The sequence below is a fragment of the Nuphar pumila genome, chromosome 5, assembly GCF_984573655.1.
Source record: "Nuphar pumila chromosome 5, dmNupPumi1.hap1.1, whole genome shotgun sequence".
In the NCBI taxonomy this organism is placed as follows: Eukaryota; Viridiplantae; Streptophyta; class Magnoliopsida; order Nymphaeales; family Nymphaeaceae; genus Nuphar; species Nuphar pumila.
The window spans coordinates 54151635-54176983 of NC_143253.1; the positions used below are offsets into that span (position 1 = coordinate 54151635).

Consider the following 25349-nt stretch of genomic DNA (forward strand, 5'->3'; position numbering starts at 1 on the left):
AAAGAGACAAAACGAGTTGGTGGTCTCCTATTCCTCTCAGATCTTTGGTGATCGAGAGTAGGAACAAGCTCACTATATTGGTCAATGACACTTCTAAAGGTGTCTTGGTTTCTACGGGAGTAGGTTATCAGATCACTTGAAATCCTGTTTTCTTGATCATTGAGAGGGTTATGTTCTTCAACATCACCATCAATTTCCTCATCGTGATTTGATAGTACATCATCATCACTAGATATATCATCATTACTAGCCAATAAATAAAAAAAGAATGAATAATCAAAATTTTCTTATTAAGAAACATTTTTTTCAAATCCATTCTCATTTTCTAAGAACGTTACATTTCTAGAAACATATAACTTATCATCTCGAAGATCATAGCAACGAAACCCTTTTTGAGTTTCGGAATACCCAAGAAAGGCACAGGGGATAGCTTTGGGAGAGAGCTTGTCATTTTTATCCGTAAGTATAAAACATTTATACTAAAAAACACGTAACCTATTATAATCAGGTTCAAGCTTATATAAAATCTCAAAAGGGGATATTTTTCCTAATATCCTAGATGGTAAGCGATTTATCAGATAAACAGAAGCGAGAGCTGCTTCAGCCCAAAAATTCTTAGGAATGTTTTGAGAAATAAGCAGGGTCCTAGTGGTCTCAATGATGTGCCTATGTTTTCTTTCGGCCAACCCATTCTGTTGAGGGGTTTTAGGACAAGACCTTTGGTGAAATATTTCCGTGATCCTCAAGATATATTTTAAATTGATTGAAGAGATATTCTCCTCCAGAATCACTTCTAAAAATCTTTATATTACCGTTGAATTGATTCTTGATCATTGAGTGAAAGTTTTTAAAACATGTAAAAACTTCATGTTTGTACTTAAGGAAATAGATCCATGAATACCTGGAGAAATCATCCACAAAAATAACATAGTAAGAAAAGCCTCTTTTTGAAACAACAGGTGTGGGTCCCCAAACATCGGAATGAACAATTTCGAAGGTTTTAGATGAGAACATAGTTCTTTACTCAAAAGGTAAACTTTGCATTTTTCCGAGAATACAATCATTACAGGAAAATGAATTTTTACATAGATCCTTTGCAAAATGTAAATAAAATAACTTGGTGATATTAGGATGACCAAGTCTCTTGTGCCACATGTTTATATCTTTGTTCCGGGCAACATTACAAAAAGATTTTGGAACTTGAAGAGATTCCATATAGTATAAGTCTCATTTTCTAAAGCCTTCCCCAATCAATTTCCCGGACCGGCGATCCTGTATTAAACATTTGTCACATGAAAATTTAATATCGCATCCATGGTCCGAGAGTTGAGAAACAGAGAGAAGGTTTAGGTTAAGTTTAGGTATAAATATAATTTTTGGAATGGAAAAATCTTGAGTTTCAAAATTACCTATTTCTTTAATTTCAAGAGAGGTTCCATCCGCAGTGGAAACAAAGGATGGAGAAACATTTTTTGAATAATCGGAAAGTGAAAACATATTTGGGGACATATGAAAAGATGCACCTGAGTCCAAAAGCCAAGAGACTTTACCTGAAATGGAAGAAGTAGACGCGGCGGCACCGGATGTAGCTCCCTTGAGAAGAGGTTGAAGTGTAACGCCCCAAAAATCCAGGACTTGTAACTTTTAGAATAGTTTAGAAAGCTTTGAAATCATACAATTATCAGAGTTTAAATAATACTTCAGCGGAAAATAATATTTTTAAAACCACAAGTCAATGGACCTTGAGCGCATTACAGTGTAAACTTTCCTTTGTCAAATCCGGCACAACTATTGAAATCAAATGGTTTTGAAATGCAATTTCAATGATGGAGAATTTGTTTGTTGAAACCGAAAAGAAGTTTACTAAAACAGCTTTAGTAACTCAAGGTTTAATAAAAAGAGAAATTTTGGAATACCCTTCATACCAAATTTACCAGCATGTCCTCAGGAGCGAAACGTCAGGGAAAAAGCTCTATCTTGATCTCATCACGCCATCGTGCCATCGTAGACTATATTACCTATCCAAAACCTGCCCATAAAATGGGTCAGTTTCACTAAAAACTGGTAGGTGTACAGACATGACAATATTGAACATAATTAAGCAGAATAATTTAATATGTCAAGTAGACAGGCAATTATATAACAATTTAATTTCAACAGATTCACAGAGCAACTATCATGAACACAATGTTAAAATTATTACAAGCATTTTACTGGCACAAGTAGGCTAACTATTACAAGCAAAGCACTGCACAAGAAAGTTAACTAGCAAAATACAATGCTTCATTAACCACACACACAATTCCATAAGTATTGAACCTGTTGTACCCTATAACTTTCATACGTGCATAACTGAACACATTGTGTGATCGGATTTAAATTATGTTTCGATATTAACTGGCCAAGCGGGTATGCACAAGGCACGACTCTAGAAACAGCCTAGACTGATCCGGGGGTTTATTATGCTTATGTATTTTATGATAACCCGGATAGCTGACTGAGTCCGCACCTAAGGGGACGGTCGGTGACCAAGAGAGAAATCCCCAAAGCAGCATAAACAATGGATGCATCCCAAACATGGAGAGCTACCACCTAGGATAATTATGGTAGTCTCATTCCCCTAACTCCGATGACTGGGGAAGCCGAGTCTTTTGCTCGTAACTGCCATTAATGGTCTGTCCATCGAAGTTTTGTACCTTCATGTCCTCTCTCCTGACAGGAGTCAGCGATTCGAATGAGTACATCAGGGGTAGTTAACTGAAAACTCATTCTACATACTCTGGTCTTTCGACCCACTCGAGTATCTTGCCGGTGAAGGCGAAAACATCACTTATTTAGGTGATCACAACATTTTGTTATTTGCACTCATCGAGGTTGCCACAACCTACTCATCCAATCATCGCAACGTAAGAAGACGTACTTGTCAAAAAGTACGGTCGTACATGTCATAAGTACGACTACGATGAAAGGGATATGGTTCCACAAAAGAAACCCCAACAGATATTATCTGCCAAAGGATTAATACAACACATCCTGGCAAGATAAGTCTTGAATTCAATTCAACATTTTTCATATTTCGTGATACAAGGTCATCTCGGATCTCTCGTCCGATCAACAAAGTACTTAACATGTTGTGCATGTCTAAAAGTAGGCTATACTGAACCAGGGAGGTCTATGGGCTTCTCAAAAGGAATACCCAACACGCAACTTCATAACAATTCAAAGAATATAGGAGTGCTCATTTGACACGATTCATCCTTAAAAGCCATAATGCCACATTAAGTCATTCACACAAGACACAACACTATCAATCTTACATCCAAAATTTATCTTAGTATCGACATGTGACACTAGATTGATACATAAAGAATGAGTCCTTCAATAGAACCCCACTCATTCATATGCTCATGCCCCTGATCGGGGTTATTCGAATTGGGTCGCAACTCGAATCGGGGTTATAAAATATTTCTCCCAAGTGTGTGGACCTGGGAGGGCCTATATGTGACTTCGAAATCCGACAGGACTTAAAACTTAACTTTGTAAAAGTTGTGCACTTTGAAGAGCCCTGGGTTTGCAGAAAGAAATCCTCTTTAAAAGAACTATAGCGCACAAGTGCAACTTCTAGTGTTTTGAAAACAAGTGATAACAGGATAGGCACAAGACTACATTTATGTAAGTACATACTTACCATGAGTGTGAGCATATGTAAGTTATAACATGTCAACAAACAACTCTCGACTTGCGATGCCGCACATCGAGGGGAAAAAATGCATAAGTAACACACGAGGTGCCAAACCATACCTTGATCACTTAGATAGGCAAACACATAAGGTCATAAGTAATACATGAGACACGAATTCGTACCTCACTCAGAGAAAATATGCAGGCAGAAATGTATACAAGCAAACAAGTGCCTATGTATTTCAAAAAGTACGAAACCACACCTCAAATCCATAAACAACTACGCAGAATAATAATCGAAGAATGAAATTGTACATCAAACCATAGGAACGTACAGGCAAGTATATATGCAAGCAATTAAGGGCATAAGTATTGCAAAAAGTGCGAAACCACCTTCAACACATAAGCAAATACGCAATTTAATACTCGAAGAGTAAAATCGTACCTCGACTCGTAAACATGCAAACAAGAATAATAAGCCACGCAAAAGCAATATAAATCTAAGTACAACTAGCATAGACATTTTAATTATTTCAACTTAATCAGATCTCATTGCCCCTTATGCGACTTTACCCTACCTTGGGATGTCGTGCAACTACGTACGCCTACGCGTGAGGATAATGAGGGTTGAGCCGCAGAGTACGATCGAGACCTGTTGCGTAAATCTGCAAGAGTGCGAAACATTTAATTAAGCTAATCTAATTAATGGTGCGATGAGGACATGGGTAGGTTTAGGCGACAGGGACGAGCCACTGCCGAAAACAGCAAGGCGGCAGGGGCCCTCGGCTCCTTCCGACAGAACAATAAAATAGCAGGGGCTTCGGCCCCTGCCTGACGAGGAAGCGAAGGGCAGGGGCCTCTGCCCCTGCCAAACAAGGTCACGCATGGCAGGGGCATCGGCCCCTACCTGACAAAACAGCTGACAGGGGCCTCGGCCCCTGCCTCACGAAGGTAACAAGTGGCAGGGACACTGGTCCATGCCAGCTCAGAATGGCAGGGGTTTCGGCCCCTGCCAGACAGAATAATGAAGGGCAGGGGTATTGACCCCTACCCCGCAGAACAGAGAACGGCAGGGGCCTCGGCCCCCTTGCCTGAAGAACATGATATGGCAGGGGCCTTGGCCCCTGCCTGACAAAAATAGGGAGTGGCAGGGGCCCCAGCCCCTGCCTGACGAATCAAGGGACAGCAAGGGCCTCGGCCCCTGCCTGCAGAACCAACAAATGGCAGGGGCCTCGACCCCTGCCTGACAAAACCACGGAGCCGCAGGGGTGACAAGCCCCCTGCGTGCCGAGAAACAAGAGGCAGCAGGGGGGAATATCCCCTGCCCTCCCAGAAGCCAAGAGGCGGTAGGGGGTGAGCCCCTGCCAGCCGGAAAAACAGGAAATGGCAGGGGCATTGCCCCTGCCCACCGGAGATTGAGAGGCGGCAGGGGGCTAACCCCTGCCAGAGAGAGCTCGGGACGGGGGTGACAGGGGGCAACCGACCTCCCGTCGGTTTCCCTATCACCCACAGGGGTGAGGAGGTGCCGCAGGGGCCATTGGCCCTCCTGCCGGCACTCCGGCGAACCCCCACAAGAGAGAAGGGGACGACAGGGGCCCTGTAGGCCCCCTGTCGGGTTTCCAATGGGCAAAGAGGGAGGTGGGAGAGCGCGGCAGAGGCCATGCGCCGCCTGCCGGCGTCCTGGCGAGGTGACAAAGAGAGATGGGAGGGGGAGGAGGAGAAGGTGGAGGCTGCATACCTGGAAGGAGAGGAGGCGAGGTGGCTGGCGGTCGGCGGCGTGCGCAGGGAAGGAGGAGGCGTCGGTCGGGGTTGCCGGCGAGGTTGTCGCCTGCAAGGAACGAGAAGGGGGGCACGGCATCGATCCTCCTCTCCCGCAACGCTCTTAAAGAGCTCGGGGAGGGGCGACAAAAGGGGAAACCCCGATGGGTTTCCCTTATCGGGTCGAATGCACGGAGGGGGCGCGACGCACAGGAGAAGACCTCCTCTGTCGGGTTTTAAAACCCTAACGGCGATGGGCTCAGGTCGGGTCCGGACCCGATCCGGCCTGGGTCCGATATTTTTTTTTTTTTTGCGGGTTTTACATGAAGGGCTTCCACTATTTGATTTAACGAGAGTGACCCACTTGATGATGCCTCTTCCTTTTGTGGTACACCGGTGGTGGCCATAGCTAGAAGCTTCTTCCATTTGGGACATACGGGCTTGATATGCCCCGGTTCTTTACAAAAGTGACAAATAGTCTTGCTATAGTCCCTCTTTCTTCTTTGTCCACCATCTCCTCCTTGATTTTGGAATTTGAAATGAGGAGGACGATAGGTCTTTACATTATTTCCGGGTCTTGATACGGCATTGACCTCATTGTTTTCTTCATGATTACAAGGAACCACAAGAACATTTGATCCTTGTTTACATAAATTCATACGAGTCTCCTCACCACTCAATTTGGTGAGAACATCTTCAAGAGAGGGAGGAGTAAATGCGGATAGAAGTGATGACCTTATTTGCTCAAATTCCGGTCTCAACCCATTCAAAAAATTGAAGAACCGATCTTCAAGTTGCTTGTGATGGAGTTCAATTGTCTCTCCACTCCATTTTGGTTCAAGCATAGAAAGCTCATCCCAAATAGAGGAAAGGTCGGCAAAATATTCCCTAATAGACATTTCACCTTGAGTAAGGGAGAGAGCCTTCTTTTGAAGGTAATATTTATGGGATAGATCTCTTGATGTATACATTTTCTCGAGATAATGCCAAGCTTCGGATGCTTTTTTGAACTTGATAATGTTGGCATTAATCTTTGTTTCGACGGATGCGAAGAACCAAGAGAGAATCTTGAAGTTCTTCATTTCCCATTCGTCGTGCTTCTTGGAGTATTCTTCAAGAGCTTTGATCCTTTCTTCTCCCTCAAGAATCTTGATTTCACTTTCGTCCATTATGGTTATTTTGGGTTCCGGTTCCCGGAATTGTGCCTTGCACATAACCCCACAATCCTTTTCCTTTTATGTGAGCCTCCATGTTCCCGGCCCAAATGTGATAGTTGGACCCATTCAACTTAAAGCCAAGAGCAAAGTGAGACTCTTTCTCACCCATTAATGCGTAAAGAGAAGGAGAAAAGGGGTGTACCAACACAATGTTTCAACTTCTAGCTTGCACAAGATCCTTCTAAAATATTTGAGAAGCAAGATCCACCTGTAACGCCCCAAAATTTTAACCCAAATTTAAGAGGAAATTTTTTTTTTTTTTTTAACCAGCGGAAACAAGAAATAATATAGGGTTAAGTATTTCGAGACATTACGGTGGAGAGAAAACCCAACACATTTATTTCATTCCATTTATCAATGAAAATCATCAGAGTTAAAATTATAAGAAGAACTCAAACTATCACTGTAACAATAAATCCAAAAATCTCGATCTGATGCCTCATCCCGCAGCCGCTCATAAACCCTATTCTTCACCTGAAAAATAGTAAATTGATTGGAATTAGACTACCACGTCTAAGTAGGAAAAACTGTAATTTTTCTTGCAGGTATATCATGTGTCAAGTAGGTGATGTGGGTGTCGTGGTGATTTTCAGCCAATACAAAAGCACATATAGAAGTCGATGCAATAGCAATAACAAACATATAACTAAGTAGAGAAGTGGGTTATGCAACAATTATAAATAACCAAAAAACATGTTATGCAACTACAACAATTAAGCAAGGTATTAAGCAATTAAAGCAGAACTTACACTAACATGAATAACATCTATATAACATCAATAATATGAATTCAATTAACTAATATATGCACAGTTTAGGATGTTGTTTCATCATAAGCACCGAATATAAAGCATGATGAAAAAGTATGCAAATGTCTCTTTAATGACTCCACACAGTGATACCTAACTGTTCTAGTTGATGTTTATCTTTTCTTATCCCGCGGGTACACACGGGCCAAGGCAACCATCACAGAAGAGAATGTTCGAGGGTATATTATTCAAGGTTATTTTATTAACCCGAACATTCTAACTGTGACTGAAAATCCCAAGGGAGCGGCCAGTGACCGAGAGAATCTCCCAAAGGCCAAAACCAAAATAGGATGCATCCCTAACTTCTGCAGAAGAGCAAAGAGCTACCACCTAGGACATATTGGTAGTCCGGGTCCCCCAACTCCGAGCACTGAGGACCAACGAGTCACTTTAGCTCGAAACAAAGAAACATGTCCCCGGAGTTTTGTACCACCTACCCTCTCCAAGGTAAGCCCGAATCTGAGTGAGTTAATCTTTTCATTTAATTATTTTCCCGAAGTATGGGGTTTTTCCCCAACTTCCTTCTACTATCATAGCAGTAGAATTCTCAACCTTAGTCATTTTACCAAGGTGTATGAATTATCCAAATCTTTTCTCCCTATTGATTGCTTAAACCCACTCAGAGTGCTCCGGTGCCTTTAAACCAGTCAAGCACACAAGCCTCGGTACCTTTAAACCAGTCAGGCCATAGAAATTAAATTTAAGTTTCTCATCAATATTATGGTTATTACCCAAAGTGCTTCGGTACTTTTAAACCAATCGGACACAAATGCCCTGATATCTTTAAACCAGTCAGGCTCACAAAAATAAACCTTGAATTTTCTCACTAATGTTATTAACATTGAGTGCAAGCTCATTAACCAAAGTACCTGCATCAGATACCCAATTCATATTGCCCAATTAGGCAAGATTCCCAAACTCCCTATCATTCATTTTGACTTCACAGTGGACAAGGAAAAACAATTCACATAACTTGACTGCATGCAACAAACATTGACATTTCTTTAATATGTCTCACAACTCTCTTCCAGAAAACAGTCAAACTCAGATATTTCCAGATTTGAATGTCAGCAGCTTACAAGCCATAATTTCATATATAAACAAATTTCACATCATACCATTTGTATATCAAGTTACAAATAAAACATAGTGTTTCACAAATAGGTAGCATCATATATTTCCAACTACTAGTAGAATGCTCATATGCCATTTTCACAGTGAATCACAATTCTTAATGGCAGTAAAGATCTAGACACAATTTTTCACTGATGTATAATATCACTCGATTTTTGCTATAAGTATAATGCCCGAACACGGCAACCAAGGACTGACTCATGTTATGCCAGGGTCGACTCTCTGGTCTTCCAGGTATGACATGATGCACTAGGGGTCAATTTCCTGAGAAAGGGTCCGGCTCCCATGTGTAGGGTATGGGCACATGTATAGTCATGACAGCAATGGGAATCACACATTAAATTTTCTATGTGGGTGCAGCAGAACATATCCAAGGCGGAGTTCATTCTTCACTAATGTCACAACAGTAAATGTATACATATTTATGTGGGTGCACAGTAATGTGTGCAGCAACATGCATACCAACTGAGAGTGTTCTGCAGCAATACAATATGGATACAAATGAAGATTGGACACAAATTTTTTTTTTGATGCATTCTAGAGCAAGTAACTATTGTTATCAACCTTCTACTTTCTACCATCCAATTGGATACAATGTCAATTGCTAACCAGATTAATAAATAGAATACAACGGTTTCTAGTGCACATCAAATAATAGCAAAACATTTTACAAGTTGTAAACAGATTCCTGACTTCAGTGTAAGACCACCAGGGTTAACAGAACAGAACGACTGCTATAATTCTAAAGGAAATTAAATGAGATTTAACCACCGTATTACAAGCGGTGTTAACACCAATATCATTAAGACTAATCGTCATTCAAATTTGGTTGCAACTGAAGCCCTAGAGGCTCTGCTAGGTAGGATTAGCTCACCCAACCCCCCTTTTTTTTTGTAAAAGATACCATCAGTAGTTCATGACATCCAAGAGATCCGTTAAATAAATGCCATAGACAGTAAATGCAAGTGGGGTATCTTTGCAGACACAACTCATGAAACATACTTGGAAAACAATCTCCACAGATCTTGTCAAAAAGTTGGTCAGCAACATAAAATTTCATGTTATTGAAGAAAACATCTGGCACGTGGACATGGAGATACACACCAGTATGAGTTATGCATGGAAACTTTGTTCAACTAGAGCATGTTAACATAACTGAACGTGTACATGTAAAAGAGCAGTGTAAAGAAATATTTATGAATAAAGTTCATATCTCAAAGCTCATAAATATAATCCTGTATTGCCACCTGAAAAGTATGAACTAGTGATTGACAATCCTATGATATTAATATACATAAGTAGTTGATTTGCACTTTGCACCCTATGTGCATGTATCCATTTGGTTGCTGTCTTTAAAAAAAATTCTCCATGGTACCACCCAGATCTGTACCCATGTCAACATGGGAGGCAATATGGTTCTCTGTGTATCCAGGCATAAAAGCTATGAGAAAATCTATTTCACAAATGCCTACCAGGTGCCTCGTATTTTGCCCTGCCATTTCTGACACAATAAGTGTCTGGTAAGCTTTTTCACAAGCTAACCCTAACATACATATATTTTTTTTTTAGTTTTCAGAATTGACACATTAAGTAGCTGCATTACCACAGCCCTCGGCAAGGTCAATTTATTTTCGGAATGGAATAGAACTGCTACGTCCAATAACAACGCAAAACTTAATTGGGTCTATATTTTGGATACCCAGGCTAAACCTGAATAGTATGGTTGTGTCCTAGATGGGCCAGTTCAGCTGATTTGCCCTCCCTACATCCAAGTAAACAACATAAGCAACGAACACCCGAATCCCAGATCAATCAAAAAGGGAGAAGGAAAAGTTGGACAGAGAGCATACTGTAAGCTTCACACAAGGTATCCTGCAACTGTAAAAACCCTACTAATCGAAGTCTGAAATCCCCAAATTGAAGGTCTGGGATTTCGGCAAACCCACATCGACTGCTCGAACACACCCAATACCCAAAACAAGGAAAAATAGCAGTAAGACCTACCTTTTTCCAGCGTGATGGTGGTTGATGCTGTAAGAGGGAGGTTTCGCCGGCGTTCATGGCTCCACTAACGAGCACGATCGAGAGGAACATGGAGACGAGAGGAGAGGCAGGTTCGGCTATCGTGCAAGGTCGCCGGCAGCATTGACCGACGTCGGCGATGGTCGAGGTTGCTGCACGCAGGTAGACAGAGAGAAAGAGAGAGAGAGAGAGAGAGAGAGAGAGAGAGAGAAAACCGCCGATCTTGACTGCTCCACTGCTATGCAGGGCTTCGGGAGGGAGATCGAGAAGACGAGGGTTGAGACCTGTGTCCATCCCCTTTTAACGATAGGCGACCCCCGGCGGTTACGCTCCTCCCCTTCCATCGTTATCGATTCCCGCTAGGGTTCTGAAAGAACCCTAGCAAGATCTTATCGGGCAGGTATAGTGCCCCCAATACACATAGTGGGGTGCGGTTCGGGTCTGGATCCGAGACCCGGGATCCAACTGAGTGTTGGATCCGTGTGTCTCAGACGATATGGATCCTTAACAGTTTTGCAGAGTGGATCCGAAGGTCGGATCCAAATAGATCCAACAACGAATCCACACATTAAATTTATTTTATATTATATATATATATATATATTTTTTGTACAGTTATATATATATACATACTATTATACATATATATATGTGATTCCTTTGTGGATCCTTACTTGACTTATCCGGATCCGTTCATGGATCCGAATCTCTTTCTTAGGGGTTAAAGTATTATATTTTTAATTTTTTTGAATGTAACCCCAAATAAAAATTTTTATCTGGGTGCAATGACGTTGTTATGGATCTCCCATAAACTACTATGGATCCAAGATCCATCTTGCGCATGCAACCCTTTATGAAATCCAGAGTTTTCTTCACACCATGGATCCGAATTAAGATACTTGGATCCAGACAAAGCTAGTATGGATCCACCCATAATTTTGATTGGATTCTACGCTATTTACCTCTTCGATGTCCAATATCCAAATGTGGATCCAACCATCACCAGTGCTACTTCAAATCCCTCTAAAATGCTATATGTCTGATATAGAAATTCTTCTTATTAAGAATCTGATTTACACTTCGTTGATTCTCTTCATTCATCCCGAATCCGATATCAAATTTGATCCTGATAATGAGGATCCAATACCAGAGATCCAATCCATTTGACCGAAATCCATTATTAAATATCAAATTTAGTGATCCAACATCTAAGATCCAAATGTAATATCGAAAATCCAAACATGATATTATGAATCTGATATTGAATATCCAAACAAAATATTCGATATCCAATTACGAATAACCAATTAAAACAATAAAATATTCGTGTATCACCTTAATGACTTAAAAATCTAAATTTATTTATCTGATAAAAATCGTGAGTATTACACCACCACTTCAATCTCTAAAGATCCGAAGGCACGATTTTTGAGGCACTCGAAAAAAGGAGAATCCCACGATCTTCAATCACCAACCAAGCTCTGATACCATGTGAAATTGTCTACGAAGAGACAATACGCATACAAGCATAAAAACTTTATAAAAGAAGTGCACAAAAGCACTCTCACAACACTTGAACAAAATACGCAAAAAGCGTATAAATAATAAAATGCAATAATGCATGTATTTCATAAAATGGAAGCCAATGCTTGAGACTCTCAAGCTTGGGAATTACAAGGGGGAACACCCCTATTTATACAAGTGCCAAAAGGTGCAAAGGGGGGTTTCCCAAAGGAGTCGTTGGGAGCCCCCAACGACTCTATTGGGGGACCCCCAATGTACTTTAATAAATAACAAAAAGTAAAAAGAATTACAAGAAAATAAAAAAGAAAATTTACAACATATTCCAAATGGAATATGTGCAAAACAGTGAAATTACAAGAATACCCTTTTCGGGTAAAATTATATAAATATATATTTATATATAGAGAGATATATGTACATATAATATATTATATGTAAATGTATCTCTATGTATATAAATATATATATTTATATTTACAATAATGATTTTTAGGAGACACATTTTAACATTCTAGACATTCCTACATCGATTTTCATGAATTAAAACACAAGAAACTGAAATAAAATCCATGGTTTCCTTAAAAAACATTGCCTAAAGCTTATTTAGGCTCTTTTTCTCATTCGGATCAAAAGGGAACACCCGTACCTTATTCAAAGCTTGAAAAATGATCAAAAAAACTTCGAATTTCCATAGAGGAAGAGGGTCTCCTCTCTTTCCTTTTTCTATTCTCTTTTTCTCTCTTTCTAGTTTTTTTTTTTTGAGTTTATATATATGCATCTAGGGGGTGATGCCCCCCCTCCCCCCTCCTTTTCCAGCACTTTCTAAAGAGGGTTGGAGATTGGACTTCCCATATGGGAATCCATCTCCAACTCATCTTTCTATTTTTTTTTAAAACTCTCTTTGTTGACCTTTTTACTTCTTTCCTTTTTTTTCAACTCTATTAGAGTTTCATTATTCTTATGCCATTCTCATAACTATTATGGACTTTTTTAGAGTCCTCACCATTTAACTACATCTGAAATTCGAAATTAAATATTAATTAATATTAATTTAATAATTAATTATTTATTTATTAATAATTAAATATCCAAAAGCTTATAGAAGGTACTTATCCCTTTGGGAGTCTTTTTAAACTCGAAATATCTTTAATTTAAATTTGTATATTGAATTTAAAGTTGTATTTTTGTTGGGTATGGATTTTTGATCCAGATTTGGATCCAATATCCAAATTCATATCCAATTTTCATTTGGATCCTGGGCTGGATCGATTATTAATTAATATGGGTCTTGGACATAGTCCAAATCCATATTATATTGGATCATATGCATTGGATCCAATCCGATCCAAATCCGGCCCCGGCCCGTCGAGGCAATCCTTTTTTGAAAAAAAGAGATTTTCGGGCCAACCGTAGCTCGAATTCGAAAAAATAAAATACTGTTGAACTCAGAATTTCGAGATACATCTAACGATATATAATTTGAATTTCGCCTCTGAAATTTGCCAGAATTTAACCCAATTTTTGCTCGAATTTAAAGGTTGAAAATAAAAAATTTTGTCACCTTTTAATTGGCTTGTTTAGGCCTTGTCGACGAGACCTGGGACAAGCCCAGACTCAAATATCACAATCCTAATATCGAGGGTTTTCCTGTGTTTCTACAACACTTAGCCAAATTTCAGAAATCTCAAAATTTAACTAAGTGTAAAAATACGCGATATTACACCAATATCCATATAGGTGTCCTATCATGTTGACATGAGACACCATTCTGTGTGAAATACATGCGAGTCATAGGCTTGAACCTTTTCCTAACTGCAGTTGGAAATGGAGGTTCATAATGCAAATTTATCCGACTTGGTATTGTGAAATCTTGCCTTCTAATTTTATGATATTCTTCATTGCTATATTTGAGTTGATAATTAATGTTCACTTGCCATTTGTGTTTGAATCATTGCAAAAGAGACCCTTTATATTTTTAGTTTTATGATATGATGTCATTTGTATGATAATATCTGCACCTTCCACTTATTGTGCTTATAGTAACATATGCATGATGAATAAGAGTTTTTATTCATGTAATTGTTTGCATCGTTGGTCATTAATTTGATTGTTACTGTACAGATTTCCTCCTTATGTCATTGTTTAATTATTTTTGCTCATATGCACTCAGGCATCCTTCTTTATATCCTACGTTGTGACATCTGGATGGACCAGTCTCTCTCTAGAGCTCACCCGCATCGTTCCTCTTCTTTGTGATTTTATAAAACGACATTGTTCCAAAACTATTGATGATGACTTCCATGCACCATCCATCCCTTACCACAGCGATATTCCCAAGATCCTTTTCTTTGGTCTTCTCGGAGTTACCTACTTTTTGGCTCCATTAATTTTACCCTTCCTTTTGTGCTACTATTGTCTTGGGTATATTATCTACCGTAATCAGGTAAGCTTCTATGACTGGTTTTCAGAATTGTTACCAAGTGAACTACATTTAGTTGCATATATTTCATACCTTGTAATTCAATGGAATTTGTTTCTTTTATAATGCATTTGATGTTGTTCCATACATAGTGCAGTTTAATTACTTGCAAGTGATGGTATGCTTTGTCAAGTAGTTCAAGTTATGCACCTTCAGGAAGAAAGTTTTCATTTTCTGGCTTTCCTTTTGTTACTTTGTCAATTTAATCTAGTTAAATAATCAATGATCATATTGTTAATGCATTTACGGACATATTAATGTCTGAAATTTATAAATTGCAGCTACTAAATGTGTATGTGCCGAAGTTCGAGACAAGTGGCAAGTTCTGGCCTATCGTACATAATTCTATGATATTTTCTTTGATATTGATGCAAGGAATCGCTATTGGAATATTTGCACTGAAGGATCTTACACTTGCTTCCAGTTTGATAATTCCACTTCCTGTGCTGACACTTATATTTAATGAGTACTGTAGGAAACGGTTCCTACCCATGTTCACTACATATTCTGCTGAGGTACTTCGAAATTTCTTGCTTCTATATGTAAAATTGATTTGCTGATTGTTCTATCAATGTGTTTCGAATATTCTTTATGTTTCATGAATGGATCTCGACATCTCATCAATACTTTTTGTCATTGTCAGCAATTATTTATGTTCTAAGTAAATTTGTTATGCATGTAGGGCCAGTCATCAATTATGTTCTGAAGTTATTTTATATTCTGGTCATTATTTCTGTATGTAATGGCAATTTGTCATTTTTGAATGTGCCGGTGGTATGTCTGATCTGTTGGCCAGAACCTATTATAAATGGAATCTGATGACCTAGAGGCTGTAGGTCTTCTAATTATTCACAATCGGCTGGTGAGAAAGCCTTTCCTCACACTCATTTTCACTCTCTTCTTCACGATTCTGAATCTTAATCCCAAGTTTAGTATGGTGCATAGATCTTTGAGGACCTGAGGAGCAACCCATCTTCCTTTTAAAACACTAAGTTTCCATTTTTCTTCTTTCTTCTCTTCTCCTTTTTCTTCATTCATCTTTCTTCCACGAGTTATTTATCTTAACCCCTTGTCTTTCTTCTTCCACAGGTTATCCCTGTTAAAATATGTATTGGTTATATATATATAATGTATGTATATATAAATATATACATATTTATTTGTCTTTTGTCTTTGATAGAATGTATTTTAGGGCAACATATGTACTTTTTTATTTTCATTAAGGGTATAATGGTCAAAAGACCATTATAATTGTTGGGGCCTCCCAACGGCTATTAGTGGTCACCTCTACTCCTTATAGTGCGTATAAATAGGGGATTTCTTGTCCCTTATTTCTTATCCATTTTGTGTAGATTTATTATTAAATAAATCATTTATTTTTAATTGTTTGAGTGTACTCTTCTTGGCCCTTAGCAGGTCGGCAGGTAGACTTTGTCCATCCAACACTATTTCCATATTTGGTACATAACTTACACAAATGGAATTATGACCAATATGATTATATACATCTGGCATATGCTTCAAGGGTTCAATGCTCACACACAATTGTTTAGCAAAATATATGGATATAAAAGAATATGTAACAACTAACACCACAGTACAAAAGAACAAGTGCAACTTGACCCTGACTAACACCGTACCTTGCACTAGGTTGCCCTTTTTCAATTGTTCCGCCGTGGTAGCATAAACGTGTCTTGACACCTTCTTCTAAGCTGTCTGTTGCTGCAGCTGCTGCTATTGTTGCTGCTGTCTCCCTCCAGCTGTCTGTCTGTGCAGATCCGCTGCTTTCTTGCGACAATCCCGGGAGTAATAACCCATTTTTCTGTAGTAGTGGCAGGCGCCAGTGTTGCGATGGCATGACTGTTCGTTGTAGAAACAGTTGCACTTCTGAAACTGCTGGTTTGATTTCTGCTGTGGGCAGTTCCCTCCTTGTTGCTTCTGCTTCTTAAACGATGGTTGTCCTTTTCCACCCGAGAAATGTTGCTTGCGAATCCCACCTTTGCTAGCCCTCTTGCTTTGATCCTCCTTGGACTTTTCTCACTCTTCACTCAGAGTGGTGGTTGCTTCAATGACATCATGGAAAGTTGACAGTCGGCTAGTCATCACCCGATACCTCAAACCGTCATTGAATCCACGAACGTACCATGCCAACCGAAAATACAAAACTTTTATAACCATTCCAATTCAACATCTAACTAATTGTCCAAGACAAATCAATTTTAACACTTTCAAATGGGAATCAGAGTTTTAGGCAACTGAAAATTCAGATTTCAATTTGAAATCCAAACAAATTTCTTTTATATGCCAGAAATCAGATTTTATGTCATGCAAGACTTCAGATTTTATGACATGTCAAACTTACTTCTAGAATCAGATTTAATTAAATATCCAAAACAAACCGATTTGCAACATTCAATCGGTTCAGATTCAGTTGACTATCCAAGACCGGCAAATTTTTTATAGTTCCAAAAGAAATTGGACTTTTGGGACAACATAAGTAGGATTTCAATATTTTCAAAACCCCTTTCAAAATATGATTTAGTATGTATATATATATACATCTTGATCAATGCATATGGCTGATAAATATATATACATGTACCCTGTCTAACACACACACACACATATATATATATATATATATACTGGCTGATACAAGAATCTGTCTTGAATCCACAAGATCAATTCTTAGTTTCAACCCAAGAATTTACTTTTCTTGTTGGAGATCAATCCAAACAAATTTTCGGTTTGGGCTGACCTGAAACCTCCCAACTGTTCAGAGGTTCAGTCCAACCCGAGCCCTTAAAGGCTTAAACTAGTTCGGAACTTAATCCAAATAACACCCGACACACACAAGAGAATCTAGATTTACATAGGTTTTCTTGTGACACTCACAAAAAATAAATACAGATTTGTGTGTGGTTCCTGTCCACACAAACACAGAAAAAAAATCACAGGTTTGCGTGTGGTCCACATGCAGAAAAATATATGCATGTTCCAACTCACAAACAACAAATTTAATTAATGCTCAAGCAAATCAACAATTTAAAATCATGTTTATGCTAACAAAGATTTTACCTTTGTTAAATATCAGATTCACATTAATGATCTGATTCACATGAACATTAGATTCATGTGAATCTTGAATTCAAGTGGCTACCCAACATATTAGATTCAAGTATAAATCTAAAAAATCACCCATGCTTGATACATAACTGAACTCATGTGAACAATATTTATTATTATTATTTGTTCAAATCAAACACCAGTTAAAACAAAAAGACTGATTCGATTTAGAAAAGAAAACGCAAGCTGCACTGTAAATCTGACAAAAATTTAGAAAAGGAAACACAGGCTGCCCTGTAAATCTAATAAAATTTAGAAAAGGAAACGCAGGTTGCACTGTAAATCTATTAAAATCTGATCCAAGACAGTCACAGTTTCCATCATAACCTGGCATGAACTCGATTCACAAAACATGAAGGTCAACCAATACATTTATTTCTAATATAAGTAAATCACAACGAAGGATTTTAAAAGGGTTTTCAACAGATTGTTAACCACTCATGCCCCTACCCTGTTCATGCTTAAACTGGAGCAAGAATAAGGGTTTTATTAATTTTTTTTCAAGCTATCGAACCCCTTATTCAGGTCGACTTTCCAGAACAGACCTGAATTCCTATTAATTTCTTTCCTCCTAACTCAGATTTGACTTTATCCATGCAACCCCCCTTAACAATCAGATTAATCGAGAGAGACTCCTGTACCTTTGCTATTTCAGAAGAAAGAAAGAGTAAGAATGTAAAACCCCATTTAAAAAAAAAAATCTGTTTGGACCCAGGCCGGGTCGGGTCCGGACCCGACCCGGGCCCCTTTTTATTTTAGGGTTTTAAGTAACCCGACGCAGGATCCCGAGCGCCGCACCCCCCCCCCCTCTTCTTCCCCTTCGTTTTCGGGTTGATTGGGGAAACCCAGCGAGGTTTCCCCTTTCATCACCCCCGAGCTCTTTATGAGCATTGCTGGAGGGCGAGGGGAGGCACACCTCCCCTCTCGAGCTTCCTCCCCCGCGCCGGTCTCCTTCCCTGCTGCGCCCGCCGCCGACGCCGGCAACCACCCCCAGGTACGCCGTTCTTCCATTTTCTCCTCCCTCTTCTCTTCTCCTCCCTCTTCTCTTCCTCACCCCCCCTCTCAGTCACCTCGCCGGGAGGCCGACAGGCGGCGCACGGCCCCTGCCGCGCTCTCCCACGTCCCCTGTGCCCTTCGGAGGGTCGACAGGGAGCCCTCAGGCCCCTGTCACCTTTCTTCTCCCCTTTTTTTTTATTGTGGGGCTGTCGATGGGCCGGCGGGGGTCCAGTCACCTCCTGCGGCACCTGTTTGCCTGTCGTCATCTTTGGGGTTGCCGTGACTCGGTCTGGCAGGGGCTGAGGCCCCTGCCATTCGTTGACTCTACCTGGCAGGGGCCTTGGCCCTGCCACTTTCATTGTTGCTGGCAGGGGCTGAGCCCCTGCCACTTTCATTTTCGCAGGCAGGGGCTCAGCCCCTGCCACTTTCATTATTGCAGGCAGGGGCTCAGCCCCTGCCACTTTCATTGTTGCCGGCAGGGGCTGAGCCCCTGCCACTTGGTTGTTGCTGGCAGGGGCTCAGCCCCTGCCACTTGATCGGTTCTGGCAGGGGCTCAGCCCCTGCCACTTTCATTGTTGCCGGTAGGGGCTGAGCCCCTGCCACTTTCATTTTCGCAGGCAGGGGCTCAGCCCCTGCCACTCTCATTATTGCAGGCAGGGGCTCAGCCCCTGCCACTTGGCTGTTGCTGGCAGGGGCTCAGCCCTGCCACTTGATTTTTTTTGGCAGGGGCTGACCCCCCTGCCGCCTCGGTATTATTTTCGACAGAGGGCTCAGCCCTGTCACCCCGCGGCTGTTTGCAGGCAAGGGCTCGCCCCTTGTCGTTTTTCTGATTTCGGCCAGCAGGGGCACACCCCTGCTGCCTCTCTCTTTTCATGTAGGCAGGATTGTTCCTTCTATTTGTTTTTTTCGCATGATAATTAACGTAGCACTGTTGCAGACCTCGCATCGGACCCCTCGCTCTGGCTCCGCGGCCCGAGCCTCGTATCATCTACACGCGTAGACGCACGCAGCTGCACGACATCCCGAGGTAGGGGAAAGTCGCACGAATAGTGTGTATGAACAAAATAAAATAAGACTTCTAAGATAGAATAATTATTTTGCATATTTGCGTATCTGAAGAAGTATTTGTTGATTCATGTTTTACTCTTTGTGATTCTTTTGAAATTGCATAATGTAAATTCTTTGGGTAGACTCATTCTAGAAAGAATCAAGTAGTTTACTTGGCATGCCTGTTTACGTGTACAATTACTTAACTCATAATTGTCTATTATGCATGCTTATTCCTTTGAAACTGCATACTTAAGATAGACTTTGTGAAGAGACTCAAAACCACTGCAATTGCTATTATAACCAAACCTTAAGGCAGGTACGGTATGAATTTTATGTAAGATCATGAAGGGTATTGAAGTGTGAAATCTATACTTTACTGATTTTGATATGGTAATATCGGCCTCCACAGGCCAATTGCTCAGAAAAGCAAAACATGTCATGTAGGAACCAAAAGAATTATGTTGCCCTCTCATCGTAGTTGTACCTCTAGGAAGGTACGGTCGTACTTTTGGACAAGTACGTCCCATGTGGGTTACGATGGTGGGATGATGAGGTTGTAGCAACCTCGATGAGTGCAATTAGCAAAATGTTGAGATCACATAAAAAGGTGACCATTCGCCTTCACAGGCAAGATGCTCGAGTGGGTCTAATGGACCAGAGCATGTAGGATGGGGCGGCGGTTAAGAAACCCCCGTCGTACCCATCCGATATTCACGGTTCATCAAGGGAGAGGATGGATGGTACAAAGACTCCGATGGACAGGTTGTTAACAACTACCCCACGGGCAAAAGACCCGGTTTTCCTCAGTCATCGGAGTTAGGGGAATTGGGATTACCATAAATTATCTTAGGTGGTAACTCCCAGGCACTTCTGCAGAAGTTGGATGCATCCATGGGCCACGAATGCCTTTGGGGATTTACTCTCTTGGTCACTGACCGTCCCCTTAGGAGCAGACTCAGTCAGCCATCCGGGTTAATGAAAAGACCTGACATAATAAACCCCCGGATCGGTCTCGGTTGTTTCTACGTTTCGCGTCTGTGCGTACCCACAGGCCAGTTAATATCAGAATTTAAATAATATGTTTATGAATAGATGTAGATGACTGAGACTTACACTGCTTCAACTAACCACTCTTTGCACTTATTACATTTGTTAGAATAGACTACAACTGCTTTAATTGCTTAAATATCATAACTGCTTATCTCATGAATATCCTGTTTTATTTTCATTATACTTATTTGTTCGTGCACCTACTGGTTTGTTATGAAACTGACCCATTTCATGGGCAGGTGAGGAGTAGGACTTCATTGGCTGCCGATGGCGTGGTGCAACATGGATCACGATTCATCTTCTTTCTGCTGGCGGCTTGGCTCTGGGTCTTTTTGGAGTTTTCTTTAGATTTATTGAACTTTGGAATAAAATACTCATTTTATAATAAACTGCAGATTTTTAATCTATTACCTTATTTCTTAAATTCCTTTAAGTTGTTGTGCATGTAAATGATGGTTTTTCAACTAACGTACCCAGAATTGTTGACTTGTGTTCCTTTCTAAATGTCTTCCGCTGTCATTTTTAAAAGTTAAAACTTTAAATCTTTGAAAGGTTTTTCGATAAAGTTTTCGAAATCACAAATCGAAATTTTGGGGCGTTACAAAGAAGTTGAAAAAGAGAAAGAAGGACCGATGGAAGAGGCAGCCTGCAGTCGACTCCCCTTCACGCACCCTTCTCTCTCTTATGGTACAACCCATGGTTGCCAGTTGAGGAAGCGGGAGCGGGAAGCGATACGGGAAGCGGGAGCGGGAAGCGAGGCACTTTCAAAATTTTAGGAAGCGTGGGACCACTTAGGAGCGATTCGGGAAGTGTCTCGGAAGCGAGGGGGAAGCGAAAAAATAAAAATAAAAAATACAAAATACAAAAAAAAAAAAATGAAAAAAATAGGGGAAGCGAGGGGGAAGCGTGGGGGAAGCGAGGGGGAAGCGTGATGGGAAGCGCGCTTCCCATTAAAAGGAAGTGTGTCCCCCATTAAAGGGAAACGCGTCCCCCATTAAAGGGAAGCGCGCTTCCCAAAAAAGGGGGACGCTTCCCCCCAAGCTTCGGAAGCGCGCTTCCCCTTTTAGCTAGGCACTTCCGGTAACCCTGGTACAACCCCTTTCTCTATTTTTTTTCTAAAATCAGCTTTCTCCCTCTCTCAAAATCGTGATTGAGAGAGAGAGAGGGCTCACACCCCTTATTATAATATAAATAGAACTCCCCACTAAGAAGGGAAATAGAAACTCCCCACTAACTCTAGAATTACAAAGAGTTATATTTCCTTGGGAAATAGAAACTCCTTCTAATCTAACTCTTTAAATATATATATATATATATATAGGTTATATTACCATTATTACTATAGTTATAACTGTAATGACCCCATCTCGTACCCATGAAAAAGTAGCAATTTTTTTTTTCAAGTGCGGAAACATTCTCAGAAACTCGAGGCCTTTACAGTTACAACACATCTACAATCACAAGAGATCTTATACTCATCTTTCAAACTAAACCAAACTTTATTTAATTAAAGTGCATAAAGTCTGAGACATAAGCAAATAAAATATAAATAAAGTAGAAAGAAGAGTCACGTTGTCCAAAAAAATCTGTCAATCAATCGTGTGTTCTCCTCGTAACTCTCTCGAAAGCAAGTCACCTCACTGGGCCTCTGAGGCTCCGAAAAACATAAAAGTAGGGGTGTTAGAATCCAAAGACTTTTGTGTATGAATCGCTCTAATGAATTAAATAAGATTCATGCAATATTTTAGAGGGATGCAATTATAACAAATTTATAACCCATTTAACAATTTATGCAATAGGGAACAATCGTTAAGCAACATAGAACAATTGCAGAACAAAAAAAAACAATTATTATCAATATGGACATCAATTTTATAATAAATACATGTATTCATGCAATAGAAAGCATATATCATGCAATCATCCATATATCACAAGTAAGAGAATAAGTAAATATGCATGATCTAATGCATGACAGAAATATGCATGATTTCTATACACATGAATGAATAAATTATTATCTTTTATCAGAGTTTTCTTTTCATATGCATGTCCCTATTAAATGCACACAATTTAAGTTCCTCTTTTTATTACCGTTGTTCGTGGATACTCTAAACGAGTAAAATTTTCCGAGGTTAAGTTAGGTCTTAGGGTAACTTAGCACACAAGTTATATTTTATTACTCGGTTCTAAACTTAGCCCTCGACCGAAACCGCCTTCGAAACATTAAACATCCAAATTTAATGTCGGGACACCCGAGACATCCAAATCCATAGGCGTCACTTTCTTGGTATACCAAAACAACAGTTGTGTCTACACACCACCACCAGGTAAAGTGGTGAATTCTCCCGTGTTGAGGGACAACAACAACACACACACAGTTTTAGTATCTTCACGGTTTTCTCCAAACCATAATGGCCAAGATTTTCATACTTTAGAAGGGATACCAAGTAGATGTAGATTACAGTATGGCATGCTCACAATTATTTATTCTCGTACTGCTTGCTTTTACCTTACTATCTGTCTGTTGTTTACGATAGTTGGAAGGTATGCATGATAAGCCTGGTTATGATTGCTTACAGTTACATTGATATCACTGTATCACTAGTTTGCTTGAATTTATGATATATCGATTAGTCTTGCTGGTTACTTGTGTAGATGGTATCTGTTTCTGCTTGCTTCTGTTCAAGCATGCTTTAGATTAGTTCATTTTATTCCTTTTGCGTACCTACCAGTTTTCAGGACTAGCCCCATGCTTTATGGGTGTAGGTGACAGGTAGCTCTTCTTATAGGCGGTGGTGCAGATGCTACGTGGTCAAAGCTTTGCCTCTCTCGTCGACACGCTGGCTATTTGGTTTTTTGTACCTTTTTGTTGTTTTGGGGGTGGACACCCTTTTGCCTTGTATAAATGAAACTCTTTCTTTTATGAATGTACTTTTTATTCTCCGCTCACTATTTTGGCTTAGAAAATGAACTTGTATTTGCGATGAGTCTTTTTGCTAACGTACCCAGAAGACTTGACTCGTGTTTTTAAAATCCTTTGGTATCTTCGAAAATCCTTGCTGCAAACTCTGATTTTTTTGAAGGTATTTCTATGCAAACCTTTTTCTCTCGAGTCGAACTTTTGGGGTGTTACAACTTTTGGTATCAGTGCCAGGACGAGAACGGTTGAGCCTTGATCATCGAGCTTCCCACCGCACTGTAAGTAGACGCTTAATTTTCTTGCTTTGATAAAATTAATGCATTGCTCTTACTTTGAACAATACTTGTGTGTAATGGATCCGTCAGCTGGTTCGAGTGACCACCACGGCAGGGGTGGCCGTAGAATGCGCGCTCATTCGGTTAGAGGTAGGGGCCTCTATGTTGAGAGAGGAGGACGTATGGTGTCTTGGGAAGAGTGTTGGGCTAATCGCCCACCCCCACCGATCTTCACAGATGAGACAGGTAGCCCACTGCCCCCAGAGTTTCAGGTACCTTTGGCAGCAACATGGTCCTCGGTATATGTTCGGATGAGAGGACATCTACCCTCGCAAGTCCAGGCAGGTCGGCAAGCTATGCCGGAATTCTCAGATGGTAGTGGTCCCACCCTTGTACCACTTGAGTGCGTCTTTTGTGGCGATTCCGGACACACCTTAGAGTTTTGTCTTCTTAAAGAAGAGCAGGATAGAGCAACTGTAGTCCAGGATTCTGTTGAAGCTGTCATCCCTGACCTTAATGTGCCAGATTTACCTTTGGCGGTCCTCGAACCTTCGCCCCCAGTAATCTCTGAGGGCCCTGCTCTCCCAATTCCTGGTGTTGATTTTCTAATCAATATTTCAGATTCGTCCACTAGTGGTTCGGTTTCAATGGACTACACGCCTTCGACTCCGATGTATGATATGGAGTTTCCTCGGATGAGCCACTCCCTTTTGTCCCTCGACGCAGGTTTAGGCGTACGGGGAATAAGAGAGAATACCTTTGACAGTTTGAACATCCTTAGAAGGGAGTGTTTGTAAATTTTTGTTCAACTTTTTTAAGAGAGGCTGCGAACTCTCATGCGGATAAAGTTCTTTCTTTTGGCTTGTATACCAGCATCGCTGGGATTTTTGTATATGCGGCGACTTGAAGATCTATAAAATATCTTTTGTTTCTTAATTGTCTTGGTGTATTCTGACATCTCTTATGTTTATTTTTAAGGATGGCTCGTCGACCAGATGAGGATTTGTCAGAGGACGGACTTGAGCGCAGGGGATTCATTATGGATTCTCTGAATGTGTTAGCTGAAGCGATCCGAAATCAAGGGACTGCGCAGAGAAGTCAGGCTCCTGAGTAGGGGGTCTCTTTCGAGAAATTCTTAAAATTGGATCCTTCTGTTTTTTCCAGTGGACCAGACCCGGATGCGGTAGAATATTGGGTCAGTGAAATCGAACGAGTCTTTGACGTCCTCACAGTTCCTAAGGAGAAAAAGACTTTATTTGGGTCATTTCGTTTAAAGGATGAGGCTCGTATTTGGTGGGATACCAC

General features: G+C 40.4%; 1 protein-coding gene across 1 annotated transcript in view; it reads left to right on the forward strand.

Annotated features, from left to right (window-relative positions):
• LOC149837615 (hyperosmolality-gated Ca2+ permeable channel 2.3-like) overlaps positions 1 to 25349 on the forward strand; it is a 214014-nt gene that overhangs the window by 178581 nt on the left and 10084 nt on the right. The window contains exons 8-9 of the mRNA XM_090006148.1: positions 14316 to 14588; positions 14906 to 15139. Coding sequence (XP_089862274.1) covers positions 14316 to 14588; positions 14906 to 15139 — 507 coding nt within the window. The remainder of the gene's footprint in view (positions 1 to 14315; positions 14589 to 14905; positions 15140 to 25349) is intronic.